Source organism: Lissotriton helveticus, chromosome 7 (assembly GCF_964261635.1).
Source record: "Lissotriton helveticus chromosome 7, aLisHel1.1, whole genome shotgun sequence".
NCBI lineage: Eukaryota > Metazoa > Chordata > Amphibia > Caudata > Salamandridae > Lissotriton > Lissotriton helveticus.
Window position 1 is genome coordinate 1,056,976,978 of NC_136068.1, and position 26,133 is coordinate 1,057,003,110.

The 26,133-nt window shown below is 49.7% G+C and overlaps 1 protein-coding gene across 4 annotated transcripts in view; it reads right to left on the reverse strand.

Annotated features, from left to right (window-relative positions):
• DNAH17 (dynein axonemal heavy chain 17) overlaps positions 1-26,133 on the reverse strand; it is a 12,633,448-nt gene that overhangs the window by 8,722,993 nt on the left and 3,884,322 nt on the right. For all 4 annotated transcript variants that reach the window (XM_078653923.1, XM_078653924.1, XM_078653922.1 and 1 more), the window contains one exon: positions 10,713-10,961. In XM_078653923.1, coding sequence (XP_078510049.1) covers positions 10,713-10,961 — 249 coding nt within the window. The remainder of the gene's footprint in view (positions 1-10,712; positions 10,962-26,133) is intronic.

Genomic DNA, 26,133 nt, shown 5'->3' on the forward strand with positions numbered 1-26,133 from the left:
GAAACCGGTCCCCGGAAGCTTGTTTCCTTCCCAGTGTAAGAATTGGCTTTTGTAGTCTGGTCTGCCCTGTTCCCATGATGCACTGGGCCAGGGACAGACTAATTTGCATACAGCCAGGTTCTGAAACTGGGATGGTGCAATGAGCTAAAAAACGGTGTTGGATCTAGCCCTGATCTCTTGACTGGGTGGGAGTATTCTGCTTAATTCAGAGACTCTGTCCCTCACCACCCCTTGTTGTAAATATTTTTGTCCACCCTAAGCGTGGAAGGGTATACTCAGACATGAGTCCCTTGCTCATTGCACCATCAGGATTCAAGCAAGCCGGGCCGAAGACGGCTGTAATGCCAGAAAAACCGGTCCCCGGAAGCTTGTTTCCTTCCCAGTGTAAGAATTGGCTTTTGTAGTCTGGTCTGCCCTGTTCCCATGATGCACTGGGCCAGGGACAGACTAATTTGCATACAGCCAGGTTCTGAAACTGGGATGGTGCAATGAGCTAAAAAACGGTGTTGGATCTAGCCCTGATCTCTTGACTGGGTGAGAGTATTCTGCTTAATTCAGAGACTCTGTCCCTCACCACCCCTTGTTGTAAAGATTTTCTATTTAATGGCATCACAATAAAAAACAGTTAAATGACAAACTGTAAAACCAAAAATATCATTTACCTACTGTTATGCCCCTGCAAAAAGGGATACGTAGGAGAATCTTCCAGATCCATGTACATCAGATTAACCGAACACAAATCGGCTATCAGAACAAGAAAAATGCATGCACCAATAGTGGCCCATTGTGTAGAAGCCGACCATAAACCAGAAGATATCCAGTGGATTATTCTTTAAAAAATTGTCCCTAAAGCAGGTTTATGTCCAGATAAGATCCGACGTAAACGAGAAGTTTTTTGGACTCATTTTAGAAATCCCGTGGGAACAAGCTATTATATAGCAGTGAGACATTAATTATGGAAGGCTTTTCCCTACTCAGTATATATAGATTAAGGTATATATGCCACCGCTAGAATATAATGGATATATTTATGAATATAACTCATTTCGATCTGTAACTTGTCATTATGTTGATGCTCTAAGTAAGTTCTGAATTTTTATTTGAACTATACATTGACGCACTAAAATTTGCGCTAAAATATTAAGGACAAATAAACCACTTTTTTCCTTAAACTTGGGCGCAATGCGGAATAATATTTAGGAATTCCCAATTAATTGGAAGTAAATATAATCTATTATTATTGCCACCACCATTATCTAGATTAAATACTAAATTAGTGCTACTGCATTTTTAAAATTTCTTTACCTATGTAATACATTAATATATATCTAACATCTGTAAACATATCAGCATTAGAAACGACCACGGGGAACACATTTTCTTGGCTTTCTGTGTTCGGTTTTAGAACACCATAGAAAGAATGATATGTTTTCACTTTAGGCGCCCACCTGAGTCCATTGTTTATTTTCCCGAAAAAGAGTCTCTTTAACATGACGTATTTGGGATAAAAAATGACCAAGGAGAACAGATTGGTCCGCTTTTAGTGTTTGGCTTTAGAACACCATAAAGAGAAGGGCAAGTTTTCGCTTCTGGAGCCCGCCTTAGTTCATCATTTATTTTTCTGGGATAAAAAGTCTCTTTAACATGACGTATCTCTCCAAGCGCCATGTGTTGATTGTCCAGCTGAACCGATTTTAGACGCTTCCAGCTAGTTAGTACCAGTATATAAAGAATTAAACACGTACTAACGTCCGTCTTACCGTCGGATACGCGCGACCAGTTAGCAGAGAACCCTGTATTACCACAAGTCTACAAAGAATTCAGGTACGAAAATAGAGAATGTCACCACCTCGAGTAGATTGCCTTTCTACACACATTTAGTGTTTTTCTATCTCACTATTTGTTTGCACGTTTTCTCTCGCAGATAGAGAAGCAAACTATCACTGAACATATGGACGAATAAAGTAGAAAAATAGCTCTTTTCTTCCCACGGCAGAATTATCACTTCGAGCCTGTTGGAACAGAACCCCCAAGCCATAGCGTGTTTTATTCTAATTAAGGTAACCAGATAACTTGAGTCATACTATTCTAACTATGTCTCAGATATTTTACATGTTATCATAAAAGCTAATTACGTTTTCGTATGTATCTTTACTTTCAAGTACACATCTAAAAGAAGTAATGCTGTATGCACTATAAGTTCTCTGGATTCCAAGATTGCATCAAAAGTTAAAGTCGCCCCTAAATAGAACCCCAAGCTACCACGGTATCGAGCAAATCTAAGGTAATTAAATAATAACAGTCGCAATTATGAAGTTACTTCAAGTCTTGGCCCCATATTAGTATATTGACTGGAATCATACATTATATTCCTGTTTTAATTTCCAGCTACATCTCAACATACTAAGACACTGAAATTAGGAGATTTTATTGATGGTCCAAGATAAACATCAGGTACTATTCTCTTGCCTTAAAAGCTCTTCCATGCTGTGGGAAGGGTTTACTCATTTTAAAATCAATTCCGGTGCGAATTCATCAATGTGAAATCTTACCTCTACGTTAAACTAGCGATAATGTATGCATGTTGTCTTGGAATTTTTAAGCTAATATGGTAATAATAGAGTATAACATCAGCTCCACTCGAATAAACCTGGGATAGAGTTTGAATAATAACTACAACTTAGCCATGCTCTGCCCCATTAATTTAAAGATGCAAACATATATTTTTTGATAGCCTTTTTTCTTTCTGCAGAATATTAACAAAGCCTTGAGTTCTTCTCCCAAGTGTCAGCAGAGAAGGTGCTAAAATAGAAATAATAGCTTGCGATCGATTAATCACTTGAGATATTTTATAAGTAAGTGATCATATTTAACAATAATCTTCTTTAGATTAACTTGCTATCCTCTTCTGGTACAGAGATAAGATGAATTACGAATACTTAACTTTACCTCCTTTCTGTCTTTCTCTTTTCTCTGAAACCTTACCATTTACACTTTTTTGATTTTCGGTCTCGCGAAGGAAATGTTATTCCACATCTTTTTAACTACTTCCTGTGCATTGAACACAATGTTAACTGTTTGAGTCAGCTTGACTGTTTTTGTAACAATTATCAAATATAATGAACTGTAAGAAATATGAATATCAGAGTATACCAGCCATGTTATGCTTGAGATTAGATGAATAGTGATGACATGAATGAGGGAAAAAAGATACTGAATACGTAACATACTAGTATAAAGGAAACTTAATGAAAGAGTGATATCTCTAAATAACTGCCTATAGAAATCACGTAAAAAATAGAAATAAATTATTGATTACAGTCCGAAGCTAGGATGAAAACTGTATGATGCAACGACCTAGTAGATATTCTTATTCAAGAATGTTTTTACCTTAAAGAAAATAGATTATGTAATCACTGAAAATAGAGAAAAGTGCGAAGCTGTTATAACCTAATAACCATGAAACTGAACTGACCCTGACTATTTACGTTTACATATATCGGATACAGTAACTATTGCCTTAAACCATACCTATCAAATGACTGATATATATTTTTTGCTTTTTTTCAGATTTTTGTGCAACTTTTTGTCTTTTAATTGTTTTGTGTCGTATATGTAGGACGGTCACCTGATGAAGGTCACAGGCCGAAACGCGCGTTGTTTAACAACATATTGCCTACATCTATAAAACATCAACCAAAATTACGTTATGTATATGTTATTCTATATATATATTTTTTCTGTCTATGTAAAATGTATGTATGTTGATTTAAAAAAAATCTTTTATGAAATAAGAAAAGAAGGAAAAAACTAATGGATAAAATAATAATTTTTCTATAATAAAAAAAATAAAAATAACAAAAATAAATTGTATACCAAACTCATATTCTATTTATTATGTGCTTTATTTGAATATCATTTGTCATATGTAAATGATATGTGGATCAGATTAGGGCAGTAGATATCCTATTGTTTGCTAATTACGTTTTTTACTTACCTGTTTGATAGCGTTATCATAGAACAGCTATTAGGACTTGGTTCCGCAAGCTGCAGGCGGGCTCAGCTCATGCCAGAGCACCATCTCACATAATTCCAAGCACTCTGCCTTCAGGATTGATAAGGCCTGCCATAGGAGTGACTCATAGGAGTATATGTGTCCATTTTAGGGTTAGATATAGGTATACTATATCTACAGCAAAGGGTGATTACACCACCTTGCCCCAGCTGTCATGCAGCCAGTTGTGTCAGTTTTAGATGGCCAGCCAGGGGTGCCATAATACATGCTTCAGCCCCTGGTAGGCCCCGGGTACACCTATGCCCTGGATACCTAAGGTATACTGTACAGGGACTGATAAGGTGGCCCAGTACCAATTGGTAAATGCACCTAAAGTACATGGTTGTCAATTTAGAGAGAGAACAGCTAGGCTGTGGGTCTGATTAGCAGGCCCACAGCCAGGGAAAGTCGTAAACCAGTGAAGCAAAAAGCAAAAATCTGGGGTGACCATAGGATTGCAGACCCCACTCTCCTACACTCCCCACTGCTGAAAGAGGCCTTGCGCCACGTCGGAGTTTAGACGCCATTCGTGATCCATCATGCACCGACGGCTGAGTTCGTCCGCCCTGGCATTCAGGGAACCTGCCAGGTGTTAAACCACCAGGGTTATGCCCTGATGTTCCAGCCACTGCCGGAGGCGCAGAGCCTCCTGGCATAGGGTCCCTGACCCCACCCCGCCCTGTTTGTTGCAGTACCACATGGCGGTGGCGTTGTCCGTGAACACCTGCACTACACTCCCCCGGACAGAGGGGAGGAATGCCTTCATTGCAAGCCGGATCGCCTGCAGCTCCAGAAGGTTGATATGGAGCCGGGACTCCGCCGGAGACCAGAGGCCTCTGATCTCCGCCTCTCCCATGTGCCCCCCCAGCCCTGTAAGGACGCATCCGTCACAACTGCGTTCTCCGGTTGGGGTAGGGAGAGGGATCTGCCGCTGACCCAATCGCGGTCCGTGAGCCACCACTGCAACTGTCTTGCAGTGCCCTCCGAGATCAAGACATGGTCGGACAAGTTGCCCTGATGCTGGGCCCACTGAAACTTCAGGTCCCACTGCAGAGCCCGCATCCGCCACCGGGCGTGATGCACTAGAAGGATGCAGGAGGCCGTCAGCCCCAGAAGCCGCAGCGTCAACCTGACCGAGACTCGAGATAAAGGCTGAAAGATCGGAATCAGAGCCTGAATATCCCGAACCAGCTGTTCGGGAGGATAAACCCAAAACTGCGCGGAGTCTAGAACCGCTCTGATGAAGAGGAGCTTCTGAGAGGGACACAGGTGTGACTTCGGCACATTGATGGAGAACCCCAGCAGGTGCAGGAGGTCGGCCGTAGTCAGGAGGTGGCTGATGACTGTCTGGGGCGAGCCCGCCTTCGACAACCAGTCGTCGAGGTAGGGGAAGACTGAAACCCCTAACCTGCGCAGATGAGCTGCGACCACCGCCATCACTTTTGTGAATACCCGTGGGGTGCTGGTAAGGCCGAAGGGAGCACGGTAAACTGAAAGTGCTCATGGCCTACCGTGAACCGCAGGTAACGCCGGTGGGCCGGCAAAACTGGGATGTGAAAATAAGCGTTCTGCAAGTCCAACACTACCATCCAGTCTCCAGGGTCTAGGGCAGCTAAGACCTGATCCAACGTCAGCATCTTGAACTTCTCCTTCCGAAGGAAGTCGTTGACGTTCCGTAGGTCCAAGATAGGGCGTAGGCCCCCTTTGCCCTTCCTGGGTACCAGAAAGTAGTAGGAGTAACAACCACACCCTACTTCTGGCCCAGGAACGCACTCGATGGCCCCCTTGGCCAAAAGGGCCGTAACTTCCTCTTGTAGAAGTCTCAAGTGATCCCCCGACATGCGGTGGCACTGCAGTGGCATGTCTGGAAGGGACGCCTCGAAGGGGAGGGAGTAGCCCCTTTGGACGATTTGCAGCACCCAACTGTCCGAAGTGACAGTGCGCCAGTGGTGGCGGTGATGGCGAACCCTGCCCCCCACTGGCGTCACATGGGCCTGAAAGCACGGACTAGGAGGGTTTTGAGGCGGATGCTGCAGTGGTAGGTGTGGACTGGCCTCGCCGTTGTCCCCGACCGCCGCCACGGTGGCTTCCACGTCTGCCACTGCGCTGGATGGTAGTCTGCGACCCGTGCCTGGCAAAACGTGTGGGGCGCCCCTTCCTTGGCCACTAAAGGAGCAAAAGGCAGCCGTTTGCTTGCGCGGGGCGGCGAGGCCCAAGGCCTTGGCCGCAGCCCTGGAGTCCTTAAAGCTCTCAAGCGCATGGTCTGCCTTGTCGCCAAAGAGGCGACGGCCATCAAACGGCATGTCCATAAGTGTGTTTTGGACAACAGCCGAGAAGTTGGCAGATCTCAACCAGGTGTGGCGACGAATCGCCACCGTCGTTGCCATCGCTCTGCCCAGTGAGTCAGTAGTGTCCAGCCCACACCGGATGGAATAACGCGCCGCATCTCGACCCTCCACAAGGGCTTGGCCGAGTTTAGCCTGGACCTCCACCGGGCATTCTGGCAGCACGTCCGTGACCGTATCCCACAGAGAGTGGGTGTAGCGGCCCAAGAGGCATGCGGTATTGACTGACCGCAATCCTAAACTCAGGGAGGAGAATACTCTCTTTCCGTATTGCTCGTACCTGTTGGATTCCCGGTCGGGGGGAGCCGACGGGAATGCGGTCTGGGAATTAGAGGCCGGGATGACCTGGCTCTCTGGAGTGGGGTGGGTAGACAGAAAGCAAGGGTCGCCCGGAGCCGGGCGGTGGCGCCTGGCCACGTTCCTAACCACAGGCTGACCTGTGGCGGGCTTGGACCAAGTACCCAGAAGAACGTCTGATAGGGCCTCATTAAACGGCAGCAAAGGCTCGGCCGAGCTTGTCTGTGGTTTAAGGACCTCAGTGAGGAGGTTAGTCCTCACGGCCGCGACGGGGAGCTCAAGGCCGAAGGCCGTGGCCACCCTCATCAGCACCATGCTATAAGCAGCCCCCTCCTCCGTAGCCACGCTAGGAGGGGAGACAAAACCAGTGTCGGGCGAAGTGTCTAGACCACTGGCATCCCCAAGCTCCCCTGTCCAGACCGTAGAATACTGACACTCGCGTGCCAGAGGGTCCTCAGACCCCTCCCAGTCCCCCTCATCACCCATCGCCTGGTACTCAGGCTCAAAGGATGGGGCTGGGTCATATAAATAGAAATCTCCCATCGGCGTTGAGAGCGGCGCGATGTCAGACCCGAACCGAGGGCAGGACCAGGGACGGCGTCATCCTGGGACGGCGCTGGGGGGCAACACCCTTTGGGCTGGTGCCGGCGAAGTCTTGAGGTCGACCGGCGGTGACCCGGATCTAGAACCGGATCCAGTGGAGCCCTGCGGTGTCGTGACCGAAGTTGCCGACGGCACCAGGGCCAGAGCACCCGACGGCGCCGGGGCCGAAGCACCCGGCCCGCGTGGGGACCCAGTCGGGACCGCTTGGCCCGAAAGCACCGCAGAACCCGACGGAGGAGCGAGCGACCTCATGGCCATGGGGAACTCATCAATCTCCCCCGGCGTCGCGCTCTGCTCAGGGACCGGCGGGTATGGAGCAGGCCGCGACAACTGCGGCTCCAGCGGAGCCGGGTGGGCGATGTCGCCCAAACCCCCGGCCGCATCGCGTGAGCGTCAGGGGGAGTCAGAAGAACAATGACGTCTCTTCGACTTCTTGTGCTTACCTGAGGAGCCAGAAGACCGTGGACGACTCCCGGAGCCATGGTGGATCCGACCCCGCGACCGGTCCCTCGACCTCCTCGGAGACCGGGACCTCGAGCGGCGCGGGCCGACTGCCGGAGCTCGAGTCGCTTGCGGGACCACTCCCGCCTAGCCTTAGACGTCAGGGCTCGACAGTCGGAGCAGGCCTTGTCGTCGTGGTCGAGGCCTAGGCAATGAAGACACCGGCGATGGGTGCCGGTAACCAACATCAGTCGGTCGCAGATCCAGTCTGACGCCTGGGAATATTCTAAGGTAAGGAATCTATCACTAACGTGTCTCTGTCAGATATTTAAAACTCAATATTGGTGCACGGGAATATTTTGAGTGTCAATATCCTATCAGTGAACCCTGAGGAGCAGGTGTTGGAGAAGGAACGATCCTAGATGGAGAATAAGTTCTGAAATGTAAATAATTCTTCTCCTTTTCACACCTGCTGAAGCCTTGAAGAGGCTGACAAAGTCCCTGAGGAAGATCTTTGCATCCCATTGGACAGAGATCTATTCGTCGATGGCGACCTTCGACGTTGCCTCGAAGAAGGATCTCGTCTCCCACGTCGCACGATGGTGTCTCTATGTTGAACGCCGGCTTTTCGGCAGCGGCCAACGGTGGGAGTGCATCGGTGATCGATGGTGGTGACTCACCGTCAGTCGACTGTAGTTTATTGATGTCGATCGACGGAGATGTCTCGAGGTCGAGCGACTGTGGCGGTGTGATAAGGTCCTCGATGGCGACCTACGAGGTGTCACCGTCTGCGGTGGGCTTCCTGACGCCGACCAAGGTGTTCTTGTCGGCTTCATAATGGACGTCAAAAATCTTCTCGACGTTGAACATCAACGTCGTTTAGACCCAGATCCCTGAGTCCACTGCAAACAGGTCGATGCTGTACTTCCCATCCACGTTATCGTCCTCGAAGTTGACCAGTACCGGTGCCATTTTTCAGCCCTTAATCTGCTAGGGAGCACCCCAGAGGCTAAAGACAGAGCCCTTGTAGAGGAGTGACCCTCTCCTCGCTCAGAAGTCGCACCCGAAGAATGGGCCTGCTGTTTTCATCGCTCTCCTGCTTCTTGAAGCCAAATCTTTTCTCTGTCACACAGAGTACGCTTAGAGAAGGTTTTACAAATGGAACAGGAGTCAGGAACATGAGTTGCAGGTAGACATAGTATAGACACTCTGTAAGGATCACTCGTAACCTTCCTACCACAGTCTGGTACTTATCAAAAAGAGATGGAATTTTTGAGTGAAAACTGCAAAATGTCCTGGCAGAAAAAGACAGAAGACCGTAGAGAAAGACCAAAGACGTTGAGTGAAGTAGTTATTTGTTAAATTCAGAAGTGAATTTGGAGGAGAAAAAACAATTTGGTAGAGCTCAATGCTCCAAGGTCATGATCGCAGGAGACGGGAAAAAGAATTTAAGTAACTGCCACTAGCTGTGCATGATGAGATACTGGTGGTTCTTAAAGGCACAGCTTCTATTTTTAAGACATATAATACCATGTTTTACACGTTCTGTGTAAAACACTTAAAAAATTATACAAAATATAGTATACTGGATCCCTTTTTTCACTTCAAGATGAAGATGCGGCCAGTGTATCCTACGTATTTAGGCTGCATTAGTGTCTCTACCTCTTAAGTGTCTTTGCAGGCTATCCTGAAGAAAGACAAAAAAATCCCACTTAAGAAGAAATATCTAAAGAAGTGTTGCAGGACTATTTAAGTGCTTTTGACCATACATGGAAATCCCCTACGGGAGAAATTCAAAGACAAAGAATCTGCAGCTAGATGTCTCTATCAGATTTGAAGAATAGGTCACAGCTAGTTAGTCCATTTATTAGAAATCTAGGGCCCCATCACCCTTGCGGAAAACGGGACCACCCACCTTAAGGGCAGGGGTCCCGATGTCTACATTAGGATGCGCCCGCCACAGTTGCGGGCGCATCCCCCATTTTTAACATTGTGGCGGGCGGTGCTCACTGCACCACCCGCCACAATACTAAAAATGAATGCGCGCATTTGCATAAACAAAAGTGGCAGGCATCGCGCTGTGCCTGCCACTTTGTTTATGCAAATGCTGGGGGGTACCACAGGTACCCGCCATTTGTACCCCCACCTCTCCTTCACTCTGGGGGCCCGCAGGGGACCCCCAGAGTGAAGACCGCATGCCTTTCCGTGGCGAAAGGCATCCGATTTGGCCCATACTAATATGGCTGGCGGTGTATATGTGACACCGCCACCATATTAATCCTTTTCCGCCCCGGCCGCAAGGTGACTGGGGCGGAAAAGCAGTGAACGGTCTTTCCATCCGCCGCAGTCCCCCCCCCGCCATACTAATATGGCGGGGGCCATTCGGGAGTGGATGGCGGGCGGATTGTCCCCGCCAGGCCGGCGGTGGCTACCGCCAGCCTTGCGGGGCAATCCGCCCGACATCTTAATGGGCCCCCTAATTCGTAGGCTGTTTAGAGTTTGATACTTTATTGTTAGTAGTATTAAGAAGGAGGTGGATCCATGTCACAGTTGGTGAGATAACTGCATCTTGCAGCATGAATGGAGAGGTTTTTTTTTTTTAACTGTGATGGTCCATGATTCTGGCTGACTAGGGCAGATGAGCACCATATAATTAACCTTCTAACTGCTTTAGCCAATTAGTACAAGCAGTAATGAAATGTTCTGAAAGTGAATATCTGAATTAACTAATTTTATCTAATGATCCCAAATTCAACTCATTTCTATTCTGAATTAACCAGTCCCTGTAGATAGTAAGAACAAGTGTAGAATTCTAAACAATCTATTGAAACAATGTGTTTTCCTCCATACTGACTTTCCGAAGCACATCAGCTGCAAACCCACTGATATGCGCAGAGTATTTGTAATCATTTATTCTGCATGGAAGTTCTCAGTCTCATCATTTTGACACAGTCACTGAGAGAGAAAATTACCTTAGTTGCCAACATCAGTTGTTGCCAGTGACGCTCTCTTATGGATGGGTTTTGAAGATCGCTCACAGCTCGCAGGGATGTGATCATATTTTTAACTGCATTATCGAGCCCTGTGAAGGTATCCCAGGCTCTAACCTCTTTATCTAGGTTTCGCACATCTTTAGCAAACTTCTTGCTGTCAATGTCCATCTGCTCAACATTAATATCTTTCCATTTAGTAGTCTTCCAGTCATCAACGCTTGCATTAACCTGTACATAAAATACCAATCAGGATTTGTAGCCAACACTCATACTTATAAACTGGTTCATGTTCTTTGAGGTTCTTATATGTCTATTGATTGTGGTGTAAGAGTTCTACTAAGTGATTATAATCCTAACTCTATGCAATAACCTCTGCCAAATACAGACTAAATTGGCAGATTGTGCAGGGTACAACAAAAACATTCCATGTATGATGAAGAAAACAATCACTCTTTTTGCCTTAACATCAGATAATTGTTTACTATTCCATCTCTTCACTGCTTTTCAACTACTATTACTGAGTAGTCACGTAATGAACAAGTTACTTACCGTCGGAAACGATGTATCTATAGGAGACATATGTAGTTATAAATTCCTTACCTTAGAATTACCCCCCAGGCGTCAGATTGGACCCGTAGAAATGTTTCCGTAGGCAGTACCCCTGTGTGTCGGTAGGTGGCATCAGTCGACTCCGTGTCTGTGGTCGGCATCATGGTCGCCGGGATGATGTTGCGGTGTCTCCTTAGACGCCGCCCCTGCGTGCTGACGTTAGTTTTGACACGACTTTCCACACCAGAAGCACAGAGCCATGCAAGACACTGACCACTGGTGCACATAACTAGGGTGCTGCAAAGGAGTCGCTATCCTTAGAAGTCAGATCAAAAAATGGAGAGGATAGGTAAGGCGGTAAAGAATCTATAACTACATATGTCTCAGTACCGAAGGTAAGTAACTTGTTCATTTGAAAGAGACTGTAGTTATAGACTCCTTACCTTATAATAGACACCACAGCAATGCCAACTCCGTTGGTGGGTCTGCAAACTAAGTTCACACCAGGAAGTCCTAGAGAACAGAACGGCCGAAAAAGCTGTCTCTCTGGACTTGGCTGTCCAGGCAGTAATGCTTTGTAAACGTGTGCAGGGATGCTCACGTGGCTGCCTGCCAGATGTCAACCAGCGGAACTCCATGTCTTAAAGCAGTAGTGGTTGCCGTCGCCCTGGCAGAGTGGGCATGCAGTCCTACTGGAGGTTTCTTTTTTGCCAAAGAAAAGCAGATCTTGATGCATAAGACAACCTTTCCAGAGATGGTACGTTTGTGGACTCCCCGACATTTCTTGGCCCTCACATAACCCACGAAGAGTTGATAGTCCACCCGGAAGTCTTTAGTACGGTCACTGTTTACGGTATTAATGAGACAATGTACTGCAATCACTTGGGATCGCTAACTCAAAGAAAAGTGATTTGTTGCAACTATTGTATAGTCTGAATATAGACAGTTACACTAAAGAAGGAATATGTCTCGAATGTACGTTTTTGACATACAGAGCAATATTAATGTCACAAATGCACAAGTTACTACTTGTGTAACGATATATCTGTAAGAGACATTAGTTAGTATTAGATTCCTTACCTTAGAATATCCCCAGGCGTCAGACTGGATCCGGAAATTTTTGCGTAGCAGTACCCTTGCGCGCCGGTAGGTATCGTCTGCGGCTCCGCGTCCGTCGTCGGCGTCGTGGGCGCCGTGATGACGTCGTCGGAGTACTTAGACACCGCCTCCGCGTGCTGACGTCCGTTCTTAGACACAGCTTTTCCGCGCCAGAAACGCAGAGCCATGTCAAAAACCAACACTGGTGCCATGGAAACTAGGGCCCTGAAGGGGACAACTCTAACCCTAGATATTGGTTCGCAGAACGGGGAGGATGGGTGGGTCGGTAAGGAATCTAATACTAACTAATGTCTCTTACAGATATATCGTTACACAAGTAGTAACTTGTGCATCTGAAAGAGACACGTTAGTATTAGATTCCTTACCTTAGAATAGATACCCCAGCAATACCAACCCCGGTGGTGGGTCTGCGACCCAATAATCACACCAGAAAGTCCTGGAGGACGGAACGGCCAAAGAAGCCATCCCTCCGGACTTGACTGTCCAGTCAGTAGTGTCTCGCAAACGTGTGCAGCGATGCCCACGTAGCTGCCTGACAGATGTCTTGTAAGGGCACACCCCTGCCCAGGGCAGAATGAGCCCGCAGTCCAACCGGGGGCTCCTTCCTAGCCAAGGAGTAGCATGCCTGGATACACAGGATGATCCACCGGGAGATGGTCCTCTTGTGCACCGCTTTCCCCTTCTTAGCGCCCACGTAACCAACAAAGAGTTGGTCATCCACCCGGAACTGGCGTGTGCGATCCAAATAGAATGAGAGCGCACGTTTTGGGTCCAGACGGTGGAGCCGCTCTTCCTCTTTAGAGGGATGCGGCGGCGGGAAGAAGGTAGGCAAGGTGATGGACTGCCGATGTGAAAGGCCGTGACAACCTTGGGCAGGAAAGAAGGTTTGGTACGAAGCACCACCTTGTCCGGATGGACAGAAAGGAAAGGTGGAGTACAAGAAAGAGCATGGAGCTCACTCACTCTCCTGGCAGAGGTGATGGCAACCAGGAAAGCAGTCTTCAAAGTCAGAAGGCGAAGAGGACAGTTGTGAAGTGGCTCAAAGGGAGCACACATCAGAAATGTAAGAACCAGGTTCAAGTCCCACTGAGGCATCACAAACGGAACAGGAGGAAACGTGTGAGTGATGCCCTTAAGAAATTTGTTAACAATAGGGGACTTGAACAAAGAAGGCTGATCAGGTAGCCTGAGAAAGGCTGAAAGGGCAGAAAGGTAGCCCTTGATAGTGCCCAGAGCAGAGCCCTGCTGGGCACGAGAAAGAAGGAAGAGAAGAACCTCAGAAAGAGGGGCAGAAAGTGGATCCACAGCCTTTGCTGTGCACCATGCCACAAATCTGTTCCACCTGCAGGCGTATACCAACTTTGTGGAGGGACGCCTGGCTGCCAGAATGATGTTACAGACTTCAGGAGGCAAGTCAAATGGCCTCAATCTCCAAGCATGGAGGTGGAGACTGGACAGGTTCGGGTGGAGGACCGTCCCCTGCTGCTGCGACAGAAGGTCCTCCTGAAGAGGCAGACGAACCGGGGGATCGACTGACATACTGAGGAGCTCTGGATACCAGTACCTTCTCGCCCAGTCCGGAGCCACAAGGATGACTTGGGCCCGGTCGCGCTTGATCTTCTTCAGCACTCTGGGCAGAAGTGGTATAGGCGGAAAGGCGTACAACAGACCGCAACTCCACTCGCGACGAAAAGCGTCTCCGAGCGAGTGCCGCCTTGGAAATTCCAACGCGCAGAACTGATGACATTGCGCGTTCTCTTCGGTGGCGAATAGATCTAACCAAGGCTCTCCTGTAGGAGAGTAGGGTCTGCAATCCTATGATCACCCAGATTTTTGCTTTTTGCTTCACTGGTTTACGACTTTCCCTGGCTGTGGGCCTGCTAATCAGACCCACAGCCTAGCTGTTCTCTCTAATCCAAATTGTACCCAGGTACTGAATTGGCACTGGGCCCTCTCAAGTCCCTGTAACCAGGGCTGAGGTGCACCCAGAGGCTGCAGCATGTATTATGCCACCCCTGGACTGACTAACTAAATCTGACACAACTGGCTGCACGACAGCTGGGGCAAGGAGGTGTAAACACCCTTTGCTTTAGATATAGTATTCCTATATCTAAACCTAAATGGACACACAGATCTCCTATCAGTCACTCCTATGGCAGGCCTTAACAATCCTGAAGGCAGAGTGCTTGGAATCGTGTGAGATAGTGCTCTGGCATGAGCTGAGCCTGTCTGCGGCTTTCGGGATCTATCCCTTAGCCGTTTCCATGATATCGCATACCATATACTCTTAAGTGCATTATAATCCTCGCGGTTATATGCCAACTCTGGTATCGCTTTATCAAAACATGTCGAGTAAGGTGTCATACGAATTGGAATACTAACCCCTCGCCAATTCTGGCGACGGGGTTAGCATTCCACCCTTCTAGAGGGACACGACATGGATGTAACCTGTAACCCCGGTTAAAGTCAGACAGAGCCTTAGCATCCACAAAATGGATGCTGCCACCGAGACACAAGTCTGCCCTCCTGCTGCTGGGAGTCCTCCCAGAGCAGGAGGCACGGACAAAGGGTTTCCTGCCAGGGGCGGTGCCAGCACCGTCCCAGACAGGGTTTTGTGTATTCCAGGTAGGCAGGGCTACAGAGGAAGGTGACTGCAAGTGGCACCCCGGTGCTCACTGTGCATAGGCCGGCTTGAACCAGTTCCAGGGGCACACCAGCCCCTGAGCTGGGGAAAGCCCGCCAAAGGAGAGGGGTGTAACCACCCCCCTCCTGGTCCCACCCATAGGGCAGGACTTAGTCGCGTGCCAGCCCCCTTTTCCAAGATAAAGGTAGGAGCAGGCCCCCTTCCAAATTAGATCATCTTTGGAATCAAGACACGACTTTCTACGAAAGGACATCAAGATTTCTTCTTCAAGATTCTCCCTTGTGACTAAGGAGTAGTCACCCTGCATCCGCAGGCACCATCTTAAGAACACTGCGGTCTGCTGCAAGTCCTTCCTCCGGAATCTGACTGCCCAGCTCAACGAGAACTGGCTTCCCTGGCACCTCTGACCTCTACCCACCTCTACAGCTAAGCTGAGAACCGTGGGTGCGACAAGACCTCGAGGGACCGGCCATCTTCAAGACTACACGACTTCTTTCCAGCACGACCGCCGAGGGATCCTCTGGTGAGTGCTTTGGGGTCCGAGAAGCCCCGACCCTGAGCAGCCCCAGCACCGAAGTTCAGCCTCCCAGCATCTCCACGATCTGCGTGGGGCCCTTCTGCTTTTTGCTGCTCACCGCATTGTTTGGCTACTAGCCCGCTGGCTTGTGGCCTTCTTAACGACGCCCGACGACATCACTGTTGCTGGTCTGGTTGCTCCAGACTGGCCCTTGCTCCCTTCCAAGAGAGGAGCACCCCGGACCCTCCTGGTCCACTCCAGACGCCATTTTAGGTCCACCGCGTGGGCTTGAATTTGCCAAGACTTGTTGCCCCAATCCTGGGTCCAGCGACGTCGAGAGCATCATCCATCGTGGGACAGCTCGTACCTCCATCCTGGTCGCCGACAACGCCTCCTGGTCCGTGAGACTACAGAGCCCAGCGTCGCCCACTCACCTAGTCGAGGTGACTACCATCCGGTGCCCTCCTGGTGCCACCTGACTACTGGCTAGTAGTCATGAACTTGGTCCCCTCTGCTTTCAGGTGTCATCTATCTTCGATCCAGGCTTGGATCACCCGAACAATCTTCACTGGTCGCCTGCCTGCAACTCCTTTCCTTCAGGCTCCTGGTTCGTCAACGGAGAATCCCAACGTCTTTTCAGACCTATGCAGCTGCAGCCCCTGGGCTAGGTAACTTCGGCATTTCGGTGCCTCAGCATAGCCTCACTATCCAAGGGTCCAGATCCACTTTCGTTTTTGACCTACCTAGTCGGGTTCGCCCGAGAACACAAACTTTGTGAATTCTAGCTTCCATAGACTTTGTCCCGCATCCCGCGTGAGAGTGCACACTCTGCACCCGAGTTCCCTAGGCCTCCTGCTAGTAATCTAAAGGTTCAGTAGTCCAGTCCTAGCGACCCCAAAGCCTCTGAGAATCGTTACTTACCTGCTAGTAATTCGCATTCCACTTTTGTAGTATATGGTTTTTCGTGCCCCTCGGGCATTTGTGTAAATTGTGCGACTTGAAGTATTTTTATAAGAGTTTTGTTGTGTGCTTAGCTCCCTGTCTCATAAAGAGCCAGGGTAGTCTTGTTATAAATAAATACACTGTTTATTTTCATAACAACTTGTGTGGTGTCCTTTCACTGGGTGTTCAAGGGGTAATGTGATGGTAAAACAGCTGGCTTAACACGCCCTCTAGAGTCTTAGCCTTAGACTGCTCGTATCCATGCTACTAGGATAGCTGGTCTATAAGGTTGACTTACAACCAATCATCAATAAGGGTTGTTTGGACTGATACATAGTGATCACTAGAATAGTGAACACTGCATATCAGGCCAACTTCTCACATTGGTGAGCAGCGGTTGGGATTTGAGCTTGCTGTTGTTTTACCACACATATCCTAAGAATATCTTGTGAAAGATCACATAAGTACTAAAGGTACATATACCTTAGCTTAGAATACTCTGAGTTCTACTGAACCAGCTGTTGTAGATCCTAGGGCCTAGCACACCCTAAACTACAACTCTAGCAAGGCATCAGTAGGTAAACATATAGTGTAGGTAAGTGCACCACTTACACCTCACTAGAAAAGCATGTCTACCCATGGAGAGTCTTCAGAGACTCCCCTTGTGGTTATTGACCCTCCACAGGTCAACTCAAGATATGCAGCTCTCAATTTCCAGGAGTTGAGACACTTGTGTACCTCCAGGAAATTGAAACAGGGGTCTAACCCCACCACTCCCTTTCTGTTGGGTCTCTTAGAGACTTATGATGCTAGGAAAGCATCTCAGGGAGATGGGAATATGCCAGCCTTAGAAGGGCACCTTGGTGATCCAGACCTCCACAACACTGTAAATGCAGTTGAGGAGGAGGACCCTGAGGAGCTCTCTGGGGATGAGGTAGACAAAGGTCTTGAGGTAGTCAGAAGGCTAACTAGGGCCAACATAGACTTGCTTGGGCTAGGATCTGGGGGACCCCCAGTACTGACCCTAAGTAGGCCTAACCTTGGAGTTAGGAGAGATAGATCTCTTTCTAGGGACTCCAATAGATCTCTGCACTCTAATGCCTCTTCTCAGAGGAGAAGGAACTCTCCCCAAAGGAGATTGACTTCCCCTCAGAGAAGGGAGCATGAAGCTAGGATGAGGCAGGCTACTCTGAGGATTGAAAGGGAAGAACTTGCCCTGGCCAAAGAGAAGCTTGCCTTTGCTAGAGAGCAGCAGATGAGTGGGTTAGCTCCCACTGGTGGCAGCAATCTCCCAAGAGATAGAGAGAAGGGTTTAGACACTAAACACCTGACAAAAATAGTGCCCCCCTTTAAGCAAGGGGATGACATCCAGAAATGGATGGCTGCTTTGGAGAGGGCCTGCACTGTGCAGGGCATTCCCCAAAGTCAGTGAGCAGCTATACTGTGACTCTCCTTTGATGGTAAAGGTAGAGACAAGCTCCTCACTACAAGAGTGGAGGATGCTAATGATTACCAGGTCCTGAAAAATACACTGGTTGATGGGTTTGGTTTAACCACTGAGCAGTACAGGTTGCTGTTCAGAGACACCCAGAAAACTCAGTCTCAGGACTGGTCTGACTTTGTGGATAGTGCCACTAAGGCTTTGGAGGGCTGGTTGCTGGGTAGCAATGTTACTGATTACACAGGATTGTATAATCTGATGATGAGAGAACAAATTTTAAATAATTGTCAGAACCAGTTGTTGCACCAGCACGTTATTGATTCAGATCTGACCTCTCCCCAAGAATTGGGAAAGAAGGCAGACAAATGGGTCAGAACAAGGATCAAGCAGAACCAGAACCAGAACCAGGGTGGTCAGAAGAAAACAGACCAGAAGGGTAATGCTAAGAGTGAACAAAATGACCAGAAGTCTTCACCAGGTCCCCAACAAACCAAAGAGGGTGGGGGTCAGGCTTCCCAGAAGAAGAAGACTCAAGAAGGCCAGTCAAAAAGGTGGTGCCAGTACTGTAAAAGTAAGTCTCACTGGTTTAGTGAGTGCACCAAAAGAGGAGGGCAAACCTCTACCACTACAGCCCCTAAGGCAACTGCACCCCCTAGTACAGTCAGTAGTGGTAGTGCACCTCCCAAGGCATTAGTTGGGTAAACCTTGGGAACTGAGGGGTCTGACAACTTAGTTGGCACACTCACTCAGGCTGTCCTTGTCTGTACAGGGGATATGGATATGTCCCCTGATGTAAGTCCCAATACTTTGGGCAAATACAGGCAGACACCTTTAATCAATGGCAAAATGGCTCAGGCCTATAGGGACACTTGTGCCAGTGTCACCATGGTGACACCTAACTTTGTGGACCCTGGACAGATCATGCCAGGTACAGATTTCCTGGTGACCAATGCCAGCAACGTCACTACCAGTCATAGTATGGCGATTGTTGCTTTCTCCTGGGGTGGAGTGAAGGGTCAAAAGAAAGTTGTAGTCAGTTCAGACCTCCCAGTTGATTGTTTGTTGGGCAATGATTTGGAGTCATCACTATGGTCAGAAGTGGAGCAGAGGACTCACATGGAAATGTTAGGCTTGCCAGCACATGTGCTTGCTTTGACTAGGTCACAGGCCAGAAGCTGCCCCACTGAACAGGTGCTGGATCCTGAAAGAATGGACCAGACACCTTCCAAGAAGAAGAGCAGTAGGGTTAAAGCTTTGCCTTCCCCCTTGCCCCAGGTTGAGGATCAAGTCTCTGAGGAGGCTGATCTGAGAGAGCTGAGGGAAACTGAGCCTAAAGAACTTGAACTTGATCAAGTTGAGTTTCTGGGCTCAGGGGGACCCTCCAGAGAAGACCTGGGGAAGGCACAGTTAGACTGCCCTTCCCTTGAACCCCTCAGACAGCAGGCGGCTGCTGAGGCTGCAGGGAATGCCACAGGTGCCCACAGGGTATACTGGGAAGATGGACTCCTGTACTCTGAGTCAAGAGACCCCAAGCCTGGTGCAACCAGGAGGCTGGTCATCCCCTTGTCTCTGAGAGGTTTCCTTCTCACCTTGGCCCATGAGATTCCCCTTGCAGGTCACTTAGGTCAGACAAAGACTTGGGACAGGCTTGTCTCACACTTTCACTGGCCCCACATGAATGAGAATACCAAGGAGTTTTGTCGCTCCTGTGTCACTTGCCAAGCCAGTGGTAAGTCAGGTGGCACAACAAAGGCCCCCCTCATACCACTACCTGTGGTGTGGGTTCCCTTTGAAAGAGTGGGGATTGACATTGTTGGTCCAATGGAACCCCAGACAGCATCAGGGCACAAGTTTATACTGGTGGTGGTGGACCATGCCACCAGGTATCCTGAAGCTATTCCACTTAGGACCACTACAGCACCTGTAGTGGCAAGGGCCCTAGTTGGAGTGTTCTCCAGAGTGGGCTTCCCTAAGGAGGTTGTTTCTGACAGAGGTACAAACTTCATGTCAGGATATCTGACTGCAATGTGGAAGGAGTGTGGTGTGAACTACAAGTTCACCACACCCTACCACCCACAATGCAATGGGCTTGTTGAGAGATTCAACAGGACCCTCAAAGGGATGATTCATGGACTACCTGAAACTCTTAGGAGAAAATGGGATGTCCTGATCCCCTGCCTCTTGTTTGCTTACAGAGAGGTCCCACAGAAGGGGGTTGACTACAGCCCTTTTGAACTTCTGTATGGGCATCCTGTAAGAGGACCCCTGTGTTTGGTGAAGGAAGGATGGGAGAGACCGCTCAAAAAGCCTGCAACCAACATAGTGGACTATGTACTTGGTCTCCGCTCCAGGATGGCTGAATACATGGAGAAGGCATCCAAAAACCTGGAGGCCAGCCAAGAACTCCAAAAAGCTTGGCATGACCAGAAGGCTGTCCTGACTGTATACCAGCCTGGGCAGAAGGTGTGGGTACTGGAGCCAGTGGCACCAGCAGCCCTCAAAGACAAATGGTCTGGGCCCCACACCATCATTGAGCAAAAGGGAGAGGTCACCTACCTGGTGGACCTTGGAACCCCCAGGAGCCCCCTCAGGGTGCTCCATGTGAACAGGCTCAAGGCATATGTCGACAGGAAGGACATGAGCTTGCTCATGGCCACAGATGAGGGACAGGAGGAAGAGAGTGACCCTCTCCCAGACCTGCTCACTCAGAATCCTGATGATGGATCAGTAGATGGTGTTGTCTTTTGTGGCAGCCTCTCTGAACATCAGCAACAGGATTGCAGGCAAGTTCTGCAATCCTTCAGACATATGTTCTCTCTGACACCCAGCCAAACTGATTGGTGTACCCATGAGGTTGACACTGGAGACAGTCTGCCTGTCAAGAGTAAAATCTACAGGCAGCCTGATCATGTCAGAGACTGCATCAAAACAGAAGTGCAGAAAATGTTGGAGTTGGGAGTCATTGAGCCCTCAGATAGCCCTTGGGCTAGCCCAGTAGTTCTAGTGCCAAAGCCTCACACCCAGGGTGGTAAGAGAGAGATGAGGTTTTGCGTAGACTACAGAGGCCTCAATGCAGTCACTAAGACTGATGCCCACCCAATACCAAGGGCAGATGAACTTATAGATAGATTGGCTTCTGCCAACTACTTAAGCACATTTGACCTGACAGCTGGGTATTGGCAAATCAGGTTAGCTGAGGAAGCCAGGCCCAAGACAGCATTTTCTACCCCTGGTGGTCATTATCAGTTTGTGGTAATGCCCTTTGGGTTGAAGAATGCCCCTGCCACCTTCCAAAGGTTGGTGAATCAAGTCCTCACTGGGCTGGATGACTTCTGTGCAGCATATCTTGACGATATTGCTGTCTTTAGCTCCACCTGGGAGGATCACCTGGTCCACCTGAGGAAAGTGTTAGAGGCCCTGCAAAAGGCAGGCCTCACTATCAAGGCCACTAAGTGCCAGATAGGGCAGACACAGGTTGTATACCTGGGCCACCTGGTAGGTGGAGGCCAGGTTCAGCCACTGGAGAGTAAGATACAGGCCATCAAGGACTGGGCTCCTCCAATCACCCAGACTCAGGTTCGAGCTTTCTTGGGCCTGACTGGGTACTATAGGAAGTTTGTCAGAAATTATGGGTCCATATTGACCCCTCTTAATGACCTGACAAGCAAGAAGATGCCAAAGAAAGTTCAGTGGACAGCAAGCTGTCAGAAAGCATTCAATGACCTAAAGCAGGCCATGTGCACAGCACCTATCCTTAAGAGTCCAGATTACTCCAAGCCATTCATTGTCCAAACAGATGCTTCTGAGTTGGGTGTGGGAGCTGTTCTGTCTCAGCTGAATTTTGATGGTAATGACCAGCCTATTGCTTTCATTAGCAGGAGGCTGACCCCCAGAGAGAAAAATTGGTCAGCTATTGAGAGGGAGGCCTTTGCTGTGGTTTGGGCCCTGAAGAAGCTGAGGGCCTACTTGTTTGGCACTCACTTCACCATTCAGACCGACCATAAGCCCCTCTTGTGGCTAAATCAGATGAAGGGTGAAAACCCCAAACTGCTTAGGTGGTCCATTTCCCTACAGGGCATGGATTTTACAGTGGAGCATAGACCTGGTACTGATCACAGCAATGCTGATGGGCTCTCCAGGTATTTCCACTTAGAGCAAGAAGACTCACCTGGTCAAGGTTAGTTTATTGTCCCAAAGTTTGGGGGGGTGTCATGTAGGAGAGTAGGGTCTGCAATCCTATGATCACCCAGATTTTTGCTTTTTGCTTCACTGGTTTACGACTTTCCCTGGCTGTGGGCCTGCTAATCAGACCCACAGCCTAGCTGTTCTCTCTAATCCAAATTGTACACAGGTACTGAATTGGTACTGGGCCCTCTCAAGTCCCTGTAACCAGGGCTGAGGTGCACCCAGAAGTCTCCCAGGGGCTGCAGCATGTATTATGCCACCCCTGGACTGACTAACTAAATCTGACACAACTGGCTGCACGACAGCTGGGGCAAGGAGGTGTAAACACCCTTTGCTTTAGATATAGTATTCCTATATCTAAACCTAAATGGACACACAGATCTCCTATCAGTCACTCCTATGGCAGGCCTTAACAATCCCTTACCCGTTTCCATGATATCGCATACCATATACTCTTAAGTGCATTATAATCCTCGCGGTTATATGCCAACTCTGGTATCGCTTTATCAAAACATGTCGAGTAAGGTGTCATATGAATTGGAATACTAACCCATCGCCAATTCTGGCGACGGGGTTAGCATTCCACCCTTCTAGAGGGACACGACATGGATGTAACCTGTAACCCCGGTTAAAGTCAGACAGAGCCTTAGCATCCACAAAATGGATGCTGCCACCGAGACACAAGTCTGCCCTCCTGCTGCTGGGAGTCCTCCCAGAGCAGGAGGCAAGGACAAAGGGTTTCCTGCCAGGGGCGGTGCCAGCACCGTCCCAGACAGGGTTTTGTGTATTCCAGGTAGGCAGGGCTACAGAGGAAGGTGACTGCAAGTGGCACCCCGGTGCTCACTGTGCATAGGCCGGCTTGAACCAGTTCCAGGGGCACACCAGCCCCTGAGCTGGGGAAAGCCCACCAAAGGAGAGGGGTGTAACCACCCCCCTCCTGGTCCCACCCATAGGGCAGGACTTAGTCGCTTGCCAGCCCCCTTTTCCAAGATAAAGGTAGGAGCAGGCCCCCTTCCAAATTAGATCATCTTTGGAATCAAGACACGACTTTCTACGAAAGGACATCAAGGTTTCTTCTTCAAGATTCTCCCTTGTGACTAAGGAGTAGTCACCCTGCATCCGCAGGCACCATCTTAAGAACACTGCGGTCTGCTGCAAGTCCTTCCTCTGGAATCTGACTGCCCAGCTCGACGAGAACCGGCTTCCCTGGCACCTCTGACCTCTACCCACCTCTACAGCTAAGCTGAGAACCGTGGGTGCGACGAGACCTCGAGGGACCGGCCATCTTCAAGACTACATGACTTCTTTCCAGCACGACCGCCGAGGGATCCTCTGGTGAGTGCTTTGGGGTCCGAGAAGCCCCGACCCTGAGCAGCCCCAGCACCGAAGTTCAGCCTCCCAGCATCTCCACGATCTGCGTGGGGCCCTTCTGCTTTTTGCTGCTCACCGCGTTGTTTGGCTACTAGCCCGCTGGCTTGTGGCCTTCTTAACGACGCCCGACGACATCACTGTTGCTGATCTGTTTGCTCCAGACTGGCCCTTGCTCCCTTCCAAGAGAGGAGCACCCCGGACCCTCCTGGTCCACTCCAGACGCCATTTTAGGTCCACCGCGTGGGCTTGAATTTGCCAAGACTTGTTGCCCCAATCCTGGGTCCAGCGACGTCGAGAGCATCATCTATCGTGGGACAGCTCGTACCTCCATCCTGGTCGCCGACAACGCCTCCTGGTCCGTGAGACTACAGAGCCCAGCGTCGCCCACTCACCTAGTCGAGGTGACTACCATCCGGTGCCCTCCTGGTGCCACCTGACTACTGGCTAGTAGTCACGAACTTGGTCCCCTCTGCTTTCAGGTGTCATCTATCTTCGATCCAGGCTTGGATCACCCGAACAATCTTCACTGGTCGCCTGCCAGCAACTCCTTTCCTTCAGGCTCCTGGTTCGTCAACGGAGAATCCCGACGTCTTTTCAGACCTATGCAGCTGCAGCCCCTGGGCTAGGTAACTTCGGCATTTTGGTGCCTCAGCATAGCCTCACTATCCAAGGGTCCAGATCCACTTTCGTTTTTGACCTACCTAGTCGGGTTCGCCCGAGAACACTAACTTTGTGAATTCTAGCTTCCATAGACTTTGTCCCGCATCCCGCGTGAGAGTGCACACTCTGCACCCGAGTTCCCTAGGCCTCCTGCTAGTAATCTAAAGGTTCAGTAGTCCAGTCCTAGCGACCCCAAAGCCTCTGAGAATCGTTACTTACCTGCTAGTAATTCGCATTCCACTTTTGTAGTATATGGTTTTTCGTGCCCCTCGGGCATTTGTGTAAATTGTGCAACTTGAAGTATTTTTATAAGAGTTTTGTTGTGTGCTTAGCTCCCTGTCTCATAAAGAGCCAGGGTAGTCTTGTTATAAATAAATACACTGTTTATTTTCATAACAACTTGTGTGGTGTCCTTTCACTGGGTGTTCAAGGGGTAATGTGATGGTAAAACAGCTGGCTTAACACGCCCTCTAGAGTCTTAGCCTTAGACTGCTCGTATCCATGCTACTAGGATAGCTGGTCTATAAGGTTGACTTACAACCAATCATCAATAAGGGTTGTTTGGACTGATACATAGTGATCACTAGAATAGTGAACACTGCATATCAGGCCAACTTCTCACATCTCCCCATCGCTGAAAGAGGCCTTGCGCCACGCCCGAGTTCAGACGCCATTCGTGATCCATCATGCACCGACGGCTGAGCACGTCCGCCCTGGCGTTCAGAGAACCTGCCAGGTGTTGAGCCACCAGGGTCACGCCCTGGCGTTCCAGCCATTGCCAAAGGCGAAGAGCCTCTTGACAAAGGATCCACGACCCCACCCCGCCTTGTTTGTTGCAGTACCACATGGCGGTGGTGTTGTCCGTGAACACCTGCACTACACTCCCCCGGACAGAGGGGAGGAATGCCTTCAGTGCTAGACGAATCGCCCTGAGCTCCAACAGGTTGATGTGGAGCCGGGTCTCCGCCGGAGACCAGAGGCCTCTGATCTCCGCCTCTCCCATGTGGCCTCCCCAGCCCTGGAGGGACGCGTCCGTCACAACTACGTACTCCGGTTGGGGAAGGGAGAGGGATCTGCCGCTGACCCAATCGCGGTCCGTAAGCCACCACTGCAGCTGTCTCGCAGTGCCCTCCGAGATCAGGACGTGGTCGGAGAGGTTGCCCTGATGCTGGGCCCACTGAAACTTCAGGTCCCACTGCATAGCCCGCATCCGCCACCTGGCGTGATGCACCAGCAGGATGCAGGAGGCCATCAGCTCCATAAGCCGCAGCGTCAACGTGACAGAAACCCGGGATAACGGCTGAAAGATGGGAATCAGAGCCTGAATATCCCGGACCCGCTGTTCGGGTGGATAAACCCGAAACTGCGCCGAGTCCAGAACCGCTCCGATGAAGATGAGCTTCTGAGAGTGACACAGGTGCGACTTCGGCACATGGATGGAGAACCCCAGCAAGTGCAGGAGGTCGGCCGTAGTCTGGAGGTGGCTTACGACTGTCTGGGGCGAGCCCACCTTCAACAACCAGTCGTCGAGGTAGGGGAAGACTGACACCCCTAACCTGCACAGATGAGCTGCGACCACCGCCATCACCTTCGTGAACACCCGTGGGGCGCTGGTAAGGCCGAAGGGGAGCACGGTAAACTGAAAGTGCTCGTGGCCTACCGTGAACCGCAGGTAACGCCGGTGGGCCGGCAGAACGGGGATGTGAAAATAAGCGTCCTGCAAGTCCAACGCTACCATCCAGTCTCCGGGGTCCAGGGCAGCTAAGACCTGAGCCAAAGTCAGCATCTTGAACTTCTCTTGTCTGAGGAAGCCGTTGACGTTCCGTAGGTCCAAGATAGGGCGCAGGCCCCCCTTGCCCTTCTTGGGCACCAGAAAGTAGTGGGAGTAACATCCACACCCTACTTCTGGCCCAGGAACGGGCTCGATGGCCCCCTTGGCCAGGAGGGCCGTAACTTCCTCTTGCAGAAGTTG